The following is a 16,974-nucleotide window of genomic DNA, read 5'->3' as shown; positions in this document are numbered from 1 at the left end:
ATGTGCAATGGAGAAGGAATACGGTGCACTGAAATAATACATGCAAATGTAGCTTTTACTTATTTATAAACATGCATGGATATAATCTTAGACATGAGATCTACTGTGCTTGGAATGATGGGATGTTTACAAATTGACTTCTATATATATGTGTTTGTGATACAACTGTGGCTGTGCCTCCATTTGACTCCACGACATCTATCTATCTATCTATCTATCTATCTATCTATCTATCTATCTATCTATCTATCTATCTATCTATCTATCTATCTATCTATCTATCTATCTATCTCTCTAACTATCTATCTACAGCTGCACTAATGTATATTTTCCACCATGCGTCATAAGTACAGCACATAAATGTATTGTTTTGCTCTCCTTTCATAAGATCTGTGACATTGCTATTATATATTCAAAGCATAACTAAGAAAAGGGTACAGCTATAATTGCTAATGCCATGCTGAAACACAGCAGAAAATACAATTTAGATATTATCTGTTCCAATTGCTCTGGCATCCTACGTAAATGTTTTTAATATTTCACAAATGACATGGAATTATCCCAAGTCATCTCGCAAGCAGCAGGTAAAATTAACTGCTGGAATGTACCTTGGCTCAAAAAGAATCCCTGAGATATACATGCGCTGTAATATACTGCTGGGCTACTTGACGAAATTATTCCTGTGTGTGCCATCTGTATTAAAATGGTTATTAAGATATGAACAGGGTAACATAATACTGATAGCCTAATTATACACCTTACTATAAACTTCCCCCATTCATTTTTTTCTAGCTTATTCCAGTTTGGTATGGTAAAAAAAAAAGTGTAATAGCTTGTTGATATACGAACAGGGGGATGCACACGATTGTGCAGTTGATGGATAGAGAATATACATCACATTGCTTAAGACCACAGTATATTGTCATTGCTTGGATAAACTGCCATACTGAAGACATGCTCACATATTTATGTCAAATATCCAGTCAGCCAATATTAAACTGGTGGAATATTTTAGTATTGGGTGTGATGAATAACACACAACTTTCTGTAGTTTTATCTACCATCCAATGAAGTATTTTAATATGTTGTTGGTCTGCCTCTGGTTTAAAGGCCTACTCCATTTAAACAATATAGATTCTCCTTAATATCTAACCATTTGACGATACGCTGAATGAATGATGTAAGACACTGACTTTCCCCTGATTTGTTGGAATTAGTAGATTATGTTCTACGTCTTGTGTAATACGAGCATCGCCCCTGAGCAGGGTGTCTATGGTATAGGTTGGAATTGCTGTCTTATCCTTTTCATCTATTAAATATGCAGTTGGGTAACTTGATAGTTTGGAAATACATAGTAATACTTTTTAAAGCAATGTGACCTACAAGGTAATGTAGCAACACCAGTAACAAATTAAAAAAGTTGCAAGTTGCCATATCCATACATGATCGTAAAGTTTTTCTGATATCCTCTTATAAGATGTCTATTTGCAGATGTAGCAGAGCTGAATTTGTCTTATGACTCCTTGGCACTGCATCATTAATGCATCATGATAACTCATTGAGTTGAGATGATGAAGTACATACAAGACCTATGTAAAACCCAAACTGCACATTGGGATGTTGTATGATCTGCGCCAAACTACTTTCTGATTTGTGTTTGTAAGTCCGTATTTCCAGGAATTAGAGAGCAAGTTAGAAAGAAATGACAAGACATTATAGGATAACCCCTTGGTCCAGATTTAATGACTTTTTATTGATAGAAAATATGTTCTAGTGGATGCAAAGCAAATTAAATTAATTTAAGGACAGTGAAAAAATAACTGTTCCGCTGATCACCAATATTAACATGATGTTGGTGACAAAAGTAGCGTTGTAGCTGCCTGAGATGCATGAATGTACATAATTACATTGCAATATTAGTAGATCCATAGTTTATTGTAGACTTTTATATTGCTATATCAGGCTATGTCAATTTTTTCTGAAATATTTTGGCCATTATATCCCATTACTCCACGATAAATCTTGTATCTTATTTTTCATGAAATTTTACATTTGAGATTATTTCATTTTAATTTCGAATTTGAAGCGCTGGTTTTATGTACTACGATGACTTTTTCATTAAATAGGAGTATTGGTTCAAATTTGTGACATGGCAAAACTTTACCGCATCTCTGAGTGTTTTGGCATCTGTTTTTATGTATTATTTTGATGATCAAAAACAGGAATTCTTATAAAAATATACATTAGTCAGTTTTGGCTGAGAAAAAAAATCATGGTAAATGTATTGCAGTCATAAAGATTAATTACTGCATTCTGTTTGTTGGAAAAAAGGATTTTTTCAAATTGTCAGTGCATTTGCATTTGTAATGCTTCATAGCATGGTCGTTGTACAATCCAGGGTGTTATAAGCCTTCTGAGTGTTCAGCTAATCGGAGTGTACTTTTCACTTTCTTTTTATTAATTTATTTATTTTATACTTTATTTTCTCCATTTTTTTCTTACTTCTATTAACAGTGAATCTTGTTGATAGAATTTAGCGGTAAATTGAGTTTTTTTTAAACATTTTTACGACATTGATAATATTTTATTACATTACATTTTCTATACATCTAAGTCCAACTTACGAAGTTATTTTCAGCTGTTCGAAACAGTAAGCTGTGGCATTTTAGTTTATAGTATTGCCTTAATTTTCCATAAACACACTATACAACCCAATATCATGGATTAGTGAGAAAAAGGAAAAACATACTTTTATCAATGCAATTTTGTAGAATATTGTATTTTGTCAATCTCAGTTAACGATAATGTATTGGGTTAGGGTAAGTTTTTAGAAACATAAATCAATGTCCAGGTCATTCCCTCTTTTACGTGAATTACGTGAAGTTTTACGAAAGCCAATAAAAGACAATGGGAAAAGGTTGAGCTACAAATCTAGAGAGAAAGAGAGAATACTAAGAAATTAGATAATTTCCCAATTCTTGTTTTCCTTGTCTATGCCACTTATATGCCTTCTATGTTTGTTTATACAGCTCTTAGATTAGTTACGGTATCTATGTTAGGTTGTCCAATTGAGCGACTTTGATGTTTGGAGCTTGTTACAATGAAGCCGTTTTATTTGTTAATGTGTTAGATGTCTATCATATTTGTAAGGCTGTTATATATGGACTTAGATACTTGTAAAATAATGTGGGCTGCATCTTCCTAGAGGTAATGAGTACGATTTTTCTCATTAGGCCATCTGTGATTGGTTGTTTTATGATTACTTCTACTGACTTATAGTAAACAGCCATGATCTATTCCTACATGTGCTGTGTGTAGTAACAAGTACACTGGATGCATAATGCATATCTTTAGTGACCCCTGTATATTTAGAATGGCAAATAATCATGTGGAATATTTGCATATTTGATACACTAAACCGATGTAAACATATGTAAATGGAAAATCATCTCCTAAATATGCCCTTTACAACCAAGTGCTCTCTTCCTACCCCAATAATGTAGTCCTCTGATGTGTTTCATATGTACAATGCCATAGTCCTCTGTTCCACAGCTTACATTAGCTGTTGGTTATCAGAGATTCTAGGTGCATATGTTAATATGTACAAATGATAGTAGGCCTTTCTGTCAGTAACTGATCATTTGCTTCTCTATTCAGTCTTTTGTCATGTACCCAGAGAGACATGTACAGGTCAAAGAAATACAAAAATACATGTGAAATGAAGGCAATGCCCAGGCATGTAGATTAGCAGTGACTGAATATCACAAAAACACGCAATAGACTGAAAACTCAATAAGATAATCACTTCAGATATGAAGTGCTATAAATCTATAAATGTGCCAGGTAACCTCTTAATTCTTTTCCCACCACACAGCCCAAGTCCATTTATTAATGTCCATTCAATGCTGCAGAGTTCATCGGTGGTGGTCTAGAATGCAATTCTATCCCATATTTGTAACAATTGGCCCATAGAGAGGTAGATTTAGATCAGAGACCAGCACAAAACCTCCTGTCTGCGTAAAAACCAATCAATAACATGGTAACCAGATCCACTGTCAGTGGGAAACACACAGCAAAATAGTTCAATACAGAAATACTTCAATGGGAAGTGCAAATTCCAATGGATGCCTATACAGCATATAATACAGCACGGATAGAGTATAGAATTCTTACTAAATGTTTCTTGTCCTAGTATAATATTAAAAAAAAAAGAGAAAAAGAGTTCTTCCCCCTGTGATCAGGTCACTTCTAATAGACTCTATCTAAAAGTACAATTAGCACTTAATACAATAGAACTATCCACAAGAGAACTATTCCCCATCAATAACTCATCCGCTACTTAATCTAGTCAATGTCTTAAGTCTAACCAAAATATTCAGCGTTGAGGTAGAATTAAAGAATTTCATTGAAATTTCAAGACCCTTGTATGTGATGCCTTAGGGTAACTACTCATTTCCCTCTCACATATTCGAGTAGACCGCACTTCAATCCTTAGCTGTTGATTGAATATCAAGCCAACCTATCTAACCGATGTTGATCCACCAGAGTTCTCAAAATATAGAAACTTTCTGTAAGGAAATATATCCTTATGCCTACTTATAGAATGGAGGTCCTGGAGTGCCTGTCCTTATTTCTATTACTACATAAGTACTACATTAACCTTCTTGTGAATGGATGGTGAATACTGTGCGGCATACGCATTATGATATACCTAATCCTAAGTACAGAAATCAATACCTGAGGTTCGTAATATGAAGTGATGGATAGATATATTCACACTAGAATCTGTGGTTATCCAATTAGATTCATTGTATATATACCAATGCTCTTACTACTACGTTACAGTTGCATGATGGCACAATTGAAACAAATGCTACTTTTCATTGTCGGAAAGATGACTTGTGTCTCTACATTATCCACATGTTGTAGAAGGCATCTACGAGTCCTAAATAATATATACATTTAAACATGTTAAATTCTAACATTATTTTCCCCTCTATACTAACACTTTTGGCATAGAGGGTGGAGAGTAAGGAGTCAGGTGCAAATCCCACCCAACTGTGCAGAGCATTAATGAACTTTGCACTGTAACTAGGGGTCATTCTTCCGTTACACTGGCATCAGCATAACATTTTAATGAGATGTTTAGAGAGCGGGCTGCCTCACAAGAGACAAGCACACACACACACGTACATTCACACACAAAAAGTGAAGAAAAATTCATTTCATGCACTGTGGCTGCTTAAGAAAGGGCAATTTGAGCAGAATCCAGCATATGTATGTGATAAATGTTAACTGTGCATTAATCGTATTAAAGAGGCACCTATAAACTTTTCATTTCTAATTAAATTCAGCCTGAAGATTTTTTTTTTTTTGTTGCTTCTCGAAAAACCTCAGCACACTATAAGGCCTATTGTTTATGTGGAAAATTAAAATGCAAATACAATGGGATTTATTTCCATTACTAGTATGATATGCTAGGATTCTCTGTTTAACAGCCTGCAATTATTTAAAACCAGAGTGATTTTTTTTTTCCCCTTGGCTTTCCTAGGGCATTGTTCTTTTTTTTTTTTTTTTGCAAGGTCATATCCCCATTGCATGTCCAAATCCTTGCGAAAATAAATAAATAAAGCGTCCAGAGCGTGCGGCTACATTACAAAGCAATATGCTCCAAGTATGGCCACGCTGATTGTTGTTAAGTGAATAAGGTTAGGTTTCAAACAGACCATAGAACAAAACCTCGATGAAATAGACATTACGGCAAATTACAAACCTTATTTTCCTGCTAACACTGTGTATCAGTAATAATAATAACAATATGAAATTGGATAATTATAATAATGACGATACTTACATTTTTTATGGGGCTAGGCTTAAACTGAAAACTAGCACTGCTGAATGAACATATCCTCTATTTGTCTTAAACAGATTCGAGAGGCTGCTGCTGTCCGCATAATGACCTCAAAAAGGATTTTCTTGCCAATATGATATTAAATTGACATAGTGCAATGAACCATAAAAAGGCACAGAGGTGTATGTATATTATAAAATAGACTCTGAACCTATATGCAGAGCAGTGAGAGATATTCCGGCAGACTCTCAGCTTTTTATCTTTCTAAAGCACCCACCCATGCGTTACGCTACTAAAATATGGAAATGGGCGCCAGGTTAATTTCACTGTGGCAAAATGCTGTTTGCATATAATACAACTGTGTAGTGCCTTTTCAGCAGAAAGTGCCTGCACAGTAAGGAAACATAGGGTCAGCAATGTGTTTATGGATTTCTGACCAATAATACTCTTTGACTATGCATTCGGCAAAAAAAAAAAGGTACCAGCTCCAATTATGAAAAGAATGGCTAAATGATTGCAAATGCATCCAGATACACCCATGCCACTAGATTATGAATAAACAAATGAATAGAATAATGCGGGTAGTAATAATAATATAGCATTGGCAGCGCCCGTCGATCTGGCCACTGTGGCAAATTAGTCAAAACAAATCCATTCTCCAAAACCTTCTTTTTTTATGCATTCGAACATTCAGCTCTCTCCCAGAAGTATTGATAAAGGCCATTACAGAAGCAAATGTGTTAGGTAAAAAAAGCAGGATGTAACGGGCAGTGTGGCGGTCTTTATTTTATGTGCGCAGTCCCACTGCACGGTGAATGTTATGGCTGCTATAAAATGAAAGCACTTGTTCATATAACACATTGTTTTTACTATTGCTTTATAATTTAAGATTTGCTTAAATACATGGCAAGCATAGATCAACCCTGGCAGCGAAAATAAAGACCTTAGTGTCTCGCCATGGTGCTAATGCCATGATCAGCCATTTTTTAAGTCTATTGTTACAAAGGACAAAATGTATTAGGTAGATGGCATAATTAATAATAAAAGCTTTCCATCTAGAACTAAAGAACTCCAGCACTTAGGATGGCCACTCTTAGCCCATAAGAGGTCATTTGTAGTTGATGTCCATAATCATCTTTGCTAAGAGTTAGACTATTATATCTAACTAGGAATATCCCTCCGCAACCACCCCGAAACAATGCGTTAATTAATATATATATATATATATATATATATATATATATATATAGTTCTCCATTTTCTATCCATTTGCTATAGCAAATTCCAAGACACCTGAACAGGATTTAGACTCACCTTATCTTCTTTCTATGTTTGGGGTATCAAATATCTGGTTCCAATGTATGCTCTACAGATGTATACGTCACCCATTGAATTGCATATTAAAAAATTCTATACATTTTATCTGATCTTCTAATACTGAAAACATAGCCGACTCCACTTTTCAACAGAAGGGTAAACCAACATATACCGGCCAGATGGTTTTGGCATTTTGCCCTATGAGCACATTTGGCATACCTATCTGGAACCTTTCCCTACGTAGACCCAAGCAAGGTTTAAACAGAGCCTAAGAGCTATATAACAAAATTTATGAAAGATGGGAAGAAAAAAGAGGGAGCCGAGCATGTACTTGAGAGTTCCAAAGTCTATAATATAGACCAATGTTCTGGTTTGGGAATTTTTTTAAATTTTCTCCTCTCTTATTCTATATTTGGGAGTGAGATTGATTGATTCTTGATGAGTCTGTGAGGGTGCAGCCAGTCCATGGAACATCACATCTTCCAAGTAGAACATGCAAATACATGGAATAAATGTAGGGAAAAAAGTAGTTGTAGGTGCAATCCCTTTTATTAAAGAGCCATGAGACGTTTTTCGAAGCTCGACTCCTCTGTTTTTATTAAGAATTAATTCAGCATACACGATTAGACGTGTTTTGGGGCCGCTGCGCCCTTCCTCTGTACTAGCTGTGGACACACAGCCAGCATTGGTGTGTTCTCTTTGCAATCACTTTTTCCTACATTTATTCCATATAACAAAATGTAGCATTTATCAAAACCTCCATACAGGATAGGATCATAATCAACTACTATTACAATGGACCAAATCCAATCCGTTTGCTATAATGGCTGAATCCTTTATCAACACGGCGGGTCATTGTTGGGTACAATCTACAGAAAATACAAATATGTCAATGGCCAATGTTAAGATATCGTCTATAACTGCACAATGTTCTTACTACCTGCAGTGCAAAAGCAAAATGCAAGTACAATGCTCCAAATTCATGGAGATTTATCTATTGTTACGATTGTTAGTACCGATACATCATGCAGACAATGGTTGAGCCATGTTGAATGCAGCCTACATGCATAAACCTTTGGAGAAAGGAGACTTGGTTTCCCTTTATTTGAGCACACAAGCTGTATTGCCCCACCTGTGTCATTATTTATGTCAAAGACATAGAAAATGTTAAATGTCACCCAGGCATAATGAAAAATGGAACATTCAGTGCACAAATTAATTAAATAGTAACGTAGCCCATGAAACGCTAACTGTAATGATCAAGCATAGAGCAGCAAACAGACTAAAGTTACTGAGATAAACATGGCGTGCGAGCAGCATAGTGAATAGCTAAATCGGTGTTAAACTAGATTTACAATGTTTTGCTATAAAAGTCTAAATTACTTATTTTTCTATGTTAGTCGTAGATGAAAGAATTATAAATATGATGCAGTTAATGCGCATTATAATTAGAAAGTTGCTTTTTGGGAGTAGAAGAAGAGGGCCAGTGGGACTGCTAAGTATTTCAAACTTTTAAGGAATTAGTTTATTATGCGCCAATTATGTCCTGGTGGAAAGTCTTGTTGGGAGTCGAGGAAAATTATGAATGTAGGGATATGAAAGACAAACTTCTGTGCTCTAAAGGTAAATTTGGGCGTGCGTTTAAAGTTGCAAATTCTATGAAACTTGCTAAATACGGTGGGTGACTGCATGATATTCAACTGAGATTCCAAGCAAAGACTTTATTACCAAGTGAGATTTTTGAAGCCCAATTTAGTAGTCACAATTTCGTATATCGTATCCTATTGACAAGTGGCATGCAGTAACATTTGGATGTCTTGTGAGAGTAGTAATAATGTAAATTCCATGTAACGTGCGATGCGAGTTGTCAGTGCCACCTGGGTTCTATCATGTTTTCTGGGCATGGGTCATGCAATGATGGGGTGTCGAGGAGGTTATTGGCCTCTATGGGGAGTAGATGTTTGGTGTGCAGTGAGCATTCATCTCTAGGGTGTCTCCCCTTATCATGGCGCAACAGTCGGGCCAGTTTCCCAGTGAAATATGCACTGTCCATTAATCTCTAACACATATCTACTGTTTAAACAGTACTGGGAGTGCCATGTCTGTAGAGCTTGTTCCTAATGTCCTCTGCAACTGAATCATCTAGAGATGTGAATGATAAATCGGAGCCTACTTGGACAATTTCTTTACATTGTTAATGCAATTTTAATGCCCCCATATTTATTTAGGGTACATCATACTTTTGTTCCATTTGTAGCCTGCCATACATGCACACCATCATTTTGTTGACACATACATTGGCAAAGAGCAACTCCGAAGACATGACGCCTATTGTACAACTGGCCTTATTCATGGAGTAATGTGTAATATGAAGCATGAACTGTACAGCATATTTGTTGATGTATTTACTATACGAGTCTAATTAACCGTTCTTTAGTCAATCGACACCAAGTTTCTAACATATGTGATAATTGCGCATTTGAGGCTTTTGTCTGCACAAGCTGAGGCATTGAGCATTACCTATATTATTACATTTGTTGAATCACAGCAGTAATAGATCTATGGGAATCTACCATATTGTTGCCAGTAGTTGTCATTTATAAAGTGTTGACATCTTCTGATGTATAGTTCAACTGGATTATGATTGACTGAACACCATGGCCTGACCCGAACCATATAAGCTATTGACTTGAGCATACCATCACCTTATGTTGTGACAACTGACATCAGCACTTAGTGATTCTCACTGAACAATTCATATTGACAAAACTAGCGATTTTGGTAAATTCTGCCTTCACTTTCTATTATTATTTAGAGGTAGTCATTATGTGACAGACATTGAACTGCTAGTAATAGGGCAGGGACTCTATAATCATCCGTTGATGTGTTTGATCTAAACAGTTCTGTACGCTTGGTTTCAGAATAATCAAAGAAAAGAGAGGGGGACTTGTAGAAAAAGAAATACAATCACTTTTTTTCATAGAAGATCAGTTGTTATTAAAATTGACGGACAGTGAAGCAAAGCAATGTGAATGCAAAGGAATCCCCCTTTATTTGGCATAGGATTCTGCACATATCCATTATAGACACAATCCAAGGCCACTCATACTGGGTGTTCAGTGAGTATTGATTTGGTCTGCAAGCAATTTTAATATTTCTTCAGGGACTTTCTAGCAACGGCAGTTAATTCACCCTCCCAAATTGCTTATTCAATAGAACGAACATGACTCCTGAATAAAGTCCCTGAATTTATGTGAATGGCACAAGGCAGACGGTCAATCAATTCTTATGGAGCCAAGTTAAAAATATAAATAAAGTATTGACTCTTGTTTTCTTTTCTATACTATATATATATATATATATATATAGGACAGGAGGTATATATATATACTGGCTCTTGCACTGTCCTGCGCACTATGAGGGTAATGCTTCTGTGTCAACATCAGCACATAATAGGCTCTGTGGCCCTCTACCTATTGATATCTGTTATACTGATAGGTCTGAATGGGGAGTCATATCAGCATTGGAAGTCTGCTATATCTGTTGTTAGATTCCATTGATAACATCTCCATAGGGAGAAAACTCTTCAACAATGGCCTCTGCTCTCTTAGTCTAAACAAGGCAGCATAGGGTGGTATTGAAGGGACTATATCACCAATTTTTTTTACTATATAACCAATTTTTTTGCATTAATTAAAACCAGATAGAGAAAGATTTTCAATTTTTCTAATCTGTTTTTATTTTCTGATTGTAACATTTTTATTCTGCTGTCTGTATATGACTGTGGGGGCAGCCATCTTTCCTGAGTTACAATTTTAGAGATATACCTTACAGCAGTCTCATGGGCCATTCACACAAGGGACAGGAGAGGACTAGAGATGAGCGAGCCCACTCGGCCATGCCCCTTTTTCGCCCAAGCGCCGCGATTTTCGAGTACTTCCGTACTCGGGCAAAAAGATTCGGGGGGCGCTGGGGGTGAGTGGGGGGTTGCAGTGGGGAGTGGGGGGGAGAGGGAGAGAGAGAGGGCTCCCCCCTGTTCCCAGCTGCTACCCCCCGCGCTGCCACGCCTCCCCCCGCCCCCCGGCGCCCCCCAAATCTTTTTACCCAAGTACTGAAGTATTGCGGTGCTTGATCGAGTAATTACTCGAAACGAGTACATTCGCTCATCTCTAGAGAGGACTCATTGACTTGTATGAGAGATGATCTAGACATGCTCTGCAACTTGTGCAGGGGTTATTTTGGAGGAGGGGATTAGATAGTTCTGCTTTATACCTATTGTGAATGGTGAACCCTGCGTTATCTATATATAGGTGTCACCTATCAGTGTAATCCTGCCTGTGATGTTAGTGAGATGACAGATGCAAAGTTCTCTCTACAGATCAGGAAGTGACTGACTAGTATAAGGGGCTTGTGGTCAGTGTAAAAAAATGCATGATTTTAGGATTTTTTTAAAATATAGATTATAACCAAAAGTTAAAAAAATCACCAACAATTCTTGTGATTTATACAATGGGTCATTTTCTGATGGCACAGATAAAGCGAGAAGAAATCTATAGGCCTACCTATTGTTTTTGTAATCTAAGATAACATTTTAAACCTTTTCTTTTGGTGTGCCACTGCAATCATTTTAGCGTATATGTCACTGTGTTACTTATGGAGACGCGGGTTTTTCTCAAGCTAAACATTTGTAACATTGGCCAATAGTTTGGCAAACTATTGACGCATAGATGGCAGAGGATTTGGTATATTACCATGTGTTTAGAGTGTTGGGTTGAAGTTGAGTAGGACAACTACATATTTACTAATGCTTATGTAGTGGCTTAGGATGTTTACCCTTTCTGTCATTTGATAACTAATAAACTGATGTTCTATTAAAATGATATAGTTTTTGATGACATCACTCAGAGAAAAAAACCCTGCCAGTTATTTACCCATTCCTCTATGAGTTCCTAATCACTTACTAAGAATGCACTGTGAAGTATGAGGAAATCTTTGTATATTTTAGTTTACGGGTCAATCAACCATAACACACAAATCCATAAGAAAACAGACTTCATTAGTTCAGGTGCTTGACTCAGTGAATTTCTTGTTTACATGGAATGTATAATAGGGTATTTCCACTGACAAATGAATAAACCAAAAAGTGTCTACAGTGAAATTAAATAAACAGGAAAAAAAATTCAGTACATTCAAGATGTCAAACCTATAGTTTATTAAAATGTGCTTGCTATTTTCCTGAAAACCCACTTTACTGATAAAAACATCAACATACCAGTCCCAAAGTCTGACTTTTTTGCTATATTTTTGCCATATATTATATATATTTTTGTGGACCTGATGGTTTTTTTTCAGTTTAAAGTAAAATCTATGTACTTCCATAAAAGCTAGGTATCTCTATGATATATTCAATGATTCTACATGTGCAGGGTTCTCTATCTTCAAAGCCACATGTCAACCAAGGAGGTTTCAAATATATGGACCGAGCACCCTAGTCAATACTAAGATAAATATTTGCAGCCTAAAGCATTGATATATTTGGCCAGTATCACTTGTTTTGCTGCTGGGAGCCATTTAGCCCCATAGGTGTATGGTTCCATCAGACATTTAACCTTTTCTATAGTGTTACCAGGTTAAGAAGCATCTAATAGTGACACAGGACTTCTGCTCAGCACACTGACACTATTGCTTTACTGTCAGAAATAATTTATAGTTTTCTATTTAAATGTCTTTGCCTGCACCCCATCTCCATCCTCTGGCCTCACAGCCTTGGTAAAATCAATGAAGTCAGACTATGGCATTTGGGAGTGTTAAACGTTAAAGACCCAAGCCAATGAACAATGACCGAGCAGACATATGCATAAACCTGGGATAAATATACCATACTGCCTGAAACATGAAGAATGTATAAATCTCTGACTATACAATATATAATAATGATATGAAATGAGTCATATTCAGCTTTTAATGACTTTGCTGAAGTCCAAAGCCAACTATGTGAAGATACCATCAATAGGAAAGGACAGTGAGTACACCAGCAAGCTGCCGCCCAAAATCATTTATTGAACTTTCTGAATAAATCAAGTGAAGTACAGCCTAACCTCAGTGATAAGGAATATATTGTCTGGGAACAGCTTAGGGCTAATGTTTTCATGGACAATGCCAGCATAAACTTTCAGTACCGGTATGAAAGTAACACAGAATGAAATGGCAACTTTTTGCCACATAGGTAAATAGATAAACAAAAATAACATAAAAAATGATTTAAAATAAAATAATGCGATTGCTCATTTACAGAAGGCATAGGCCACAAAGAAAGTTTTTAGGGTATAAACTACAGTAGGCCCAAGTTTAAAGTGAGAGGTAAAAACTATTACTGGAAGCTCTAAGGTTTCACTGCCTTTATTATAGTTGTTATGGGAGCTGGACCATAAACTTTTATTTTTGGATAATATATATTCCAAACCCATAACAAAACCCACAGGAAAAATTATGTCTGTGGTCATTATGGACTGCAAAAAATCCATATAGACAAGTGGGAGTTATTTCATAACTTGGGTATTTAAGGAGAAAAATCTATCTATCTATCTATCTATCTATCTATCTATCTATCTATCTATCTCATATCTATCTATCTATCTATCTCATATCTATCTATCGATCCTTCTAATCTGTCTTTTTATCTTTTATCTATCTACGGTATCTATCTATCTACCTATCTATCTATCTATCTATCTATCTATCTATCATCTATCTATCATCTACCCATCTAGCTCTCTCATATCTATCTATCTATCTATCTATCTATCTATCTATCTATCTATCTATCTATCTATCTATCGAATAGTAATCTTTCATATATCTGTCTATTTATCTATCTCATATCTATCTATCTATCTCATATCTATCTATCTATCTATCAATCTATCTATCTATCTATCTATCTATCTATCTATCTATCTATCTATCTATCTATCAATCTATCTATCTATCTATCTCATATCTATCTATCTACTTATCTGTCTATCTAGATATCTATCTTTCTATCTCCTATCTATCTATCTATCTATCTATCTATCTATCTATCTATCTATCTATCGAATATCTATCTCACATCTATCTATTTATCCATCTATGTCATATCTATCTATCTATCTATCTATCTATCTATCTATCTCCTATCTATATATCTATCTATTGAATATCCATCTATCTCATATCTATCTATCTATCTATCTATCGAATAGTAATCTGTCTTATATCTATCCCCTATCTATCTATCTATCTATCTATCTATCTATCTATCTATCTATCTATCTATCTATCTATCTATCTATCTCATATCTATCTATCTATCAATCTATCTATCTATCTCATATCTATCTATCTACTTATCTGTCTATCTAGATATCTATCTTTCTATCTCCTATCTATCTATCTATCTATCTATCGAATATCTATCTCACATCTATCTATTTATCCATCTATGTCATATCTATCTATCTATCTATCTATCTATCTATCTATCTATCTATCTATCTATCTATCTATCTATCTCCTATCTATATATCTATCTATTGAATATCCATCTATCTCATATCTATCTATCTATCTATCTATCTATCTATCTATCTATCTATCTATCTATCGAATAGTAATCTGTCTTATATCTATCCCCTATCTATCTATCTATCTATCTATCTATCTATCTATCTATCTATCTATCTATCTATCTATCTATCGAATAGTAATCTGTCTTATATCTATCCTCTATCTATCTATCTATCTATCTATCTATCTATCGAATAGTAATCTGTCTTATATCTATCCTCTATCTATCTATCTATCTATCTATCTATCTATCTATCTATCTATCTATCTATCTATCTATCGAATAGTAATCTGTCTTATATCTATCCTCTATCTATCTATCTATCTATCTATCTATCTATCTATCTATCTATCTATCTATCTATCTATCTATCTATCGAATAGTAATCTGTCTTATATCTATCCTCTATCTATCTATCTATCTATCTATCTATCTATCTATCTATCTATCTATCTATCTATCTATCTATCTATCTATCTATCTATCTATCTATCTATCTATCTATCTATCCATCTATCATCTATCTATTATCTATCTATCAATCATCTATTTATCTACCTATATATTTTTTCAACACCTTTATTTTCTCTCTTATGCCTAGACCTGAGCCACTTCCGCCATTATATGGGCATATAGTGCTTTGTTCACTAAACAGTATTATGCACCTGAAAGCAAGGAAGAGAATAAAGTCTGTCCCATGCATATGACTTGTAGAGAAGTCTCACTTCAAAATATAAAATAACTAGGAGGCAATTTTACCGATACACACAAATATTAAATACCGCTAAGCATATATGTATTTTAGTGATATAACCTCATATTCCTAAATCTTGCCTGGCTTGGCTCAGTGAGCATACACCTGGCGGCAGCAGTAGTTCCTGTATTTTATACACTCGGCTTGGAAGATTTGTCAGTTTGATATCATTGATATAACTTGTAAAAACGTGTATTATAAATGGATAAGAAGACATTACTGGCTTTGTCTTTCTTTAGAAAGCAGAACACATCTCAGGCGCTGTAAGATAGGCGACAATCTCACTTATAAACTCCCATAATGCTCAGCTGCATCTCTTTTTTTTAGACTATAAAACTTTTTTTTCCATAGTATACATACTGCTAGCGAAACGCAACTTGGCTTGAATTTCGCAGCTTGTTTCACAGCTTCATTGTCTTCGAAAGCTTGTTATTGCCTAAAAAGAATTGCCAGCATTAATCTGCTTGAGCTGTAATCATGTCCCAAGTCATTAGTAATGTTTTAAATAGCAACTCTTTTCTTTAGTATTAATTCTTACAGCAAAAATTTTGTTCATTAAAATTTTTTTTAAAAAATTCCGTAATCTATTCAGAATTATTCGGGTGGGATTTGAGCTATTTTAGTTTTACCTCCATAGTCATGAGTGTGTTGTGTTTTGTATACATAGAAAAAACCCCATAAATAGTCAATCGTCACATAATAAATCCTTGTTTGTTTTCTCTTCTCTAGAATTATCAGGACAAAAGTACAGCAACCATTTCACCCAACGCCGGATGGATCTGGAACGCCAGTAAGCGCACCAGGGCACACCATCGGTAATCCATTCACATTATGTGATTTACTTCAAGTATATGTACTACAATGTTGCATTAGCCATTTTGGTTTGGAAGGACAAAACAAAACGCAGCAGAGCTGACATTACTTAACATTAGTCACATGCTAATAATTTAGAGAATACATTGTGAATATGATTTGCGCTAATAGTTGGAAGACGGTCACAATGGAACTTCTTGTGTACTATTATTGTGCGCTTACATTTTTTACATAGCAAGCGTGTTTTGTGTTTGTACATAGGTAGTAATTTGGATACACTTTCGATAGAAAATCACGATGAGGTCATCACAGCTAAATTAATGAGTAGTCCAATGAAAACTTCCCCTGTGATTCATGTGATTACTGACTCATGATTTCGAAAGGGCAAAAGGTTATGATGAAAGTACCAATAAGTAACCACTGGTTTCTGCTTGTACCAATTATACTACAGAACGGAAATATGTGTCATCCTGTTGGAAAGTCAAGGGGACAAAATGTTACGAGCTGGAATAGAAAACGCTATTGTAGTTTTTAAAAGGGTGTAGAAACATTTTTGGTGAATCAGAAAGGAAAAAAAATCATAAGATATTAATTCCTGGAGTAACCGTAGATTGATTGCATTACTTAGAT

At 35.2% G+C, this 16,974-nt stretch overlaps 1 protein-coding gene across 9 annotated transcripts in view; it reads left to right on the top strand.

Moving 5' to 3' along the window:
• The window catches only part of PAX2 (paired box 2), a 72,619-nt gene that overhangs the window by 4,420 nt on the left and 51,225 nt on the right, over nt 1-16,974 (top strand). For all 9 annotated transcript variants that reach the window (XM_066598766.1, XM_066598761.1, XM_066598768.1 and 6 more), the window contains exon 4: nt 16,261-16,346. In XM_066598766.1, coding sequence (XP_066454863.1) covers nt 16,261-16,346 — 86 coding nt within the window. The remainder of the gene's footprint in view (nt 1-16,260; nt 16,347-16,974) is intronic.

Source organism: Eleutherodactylus coqui, chromosome 4 (genome assembly GCF_035609145.1).
Source record: "Eleutherodactylus coqui strain aEleCoq1 chromosome 4, aEleCoq1.hap1, whole genome shotgun sequence".
NCBI classification, from domain to species: Eukaryota; Metazoa; Chordata; class Amphibia; order Anura; family Eleutherodactylidae; genus Eleutherodactylus; species Eleutherodactylus coqui.
Note: the sequence above shows the minus strand (reverse complement) of the source record. Positions and strands in the feature narration are given on the sequence as shown.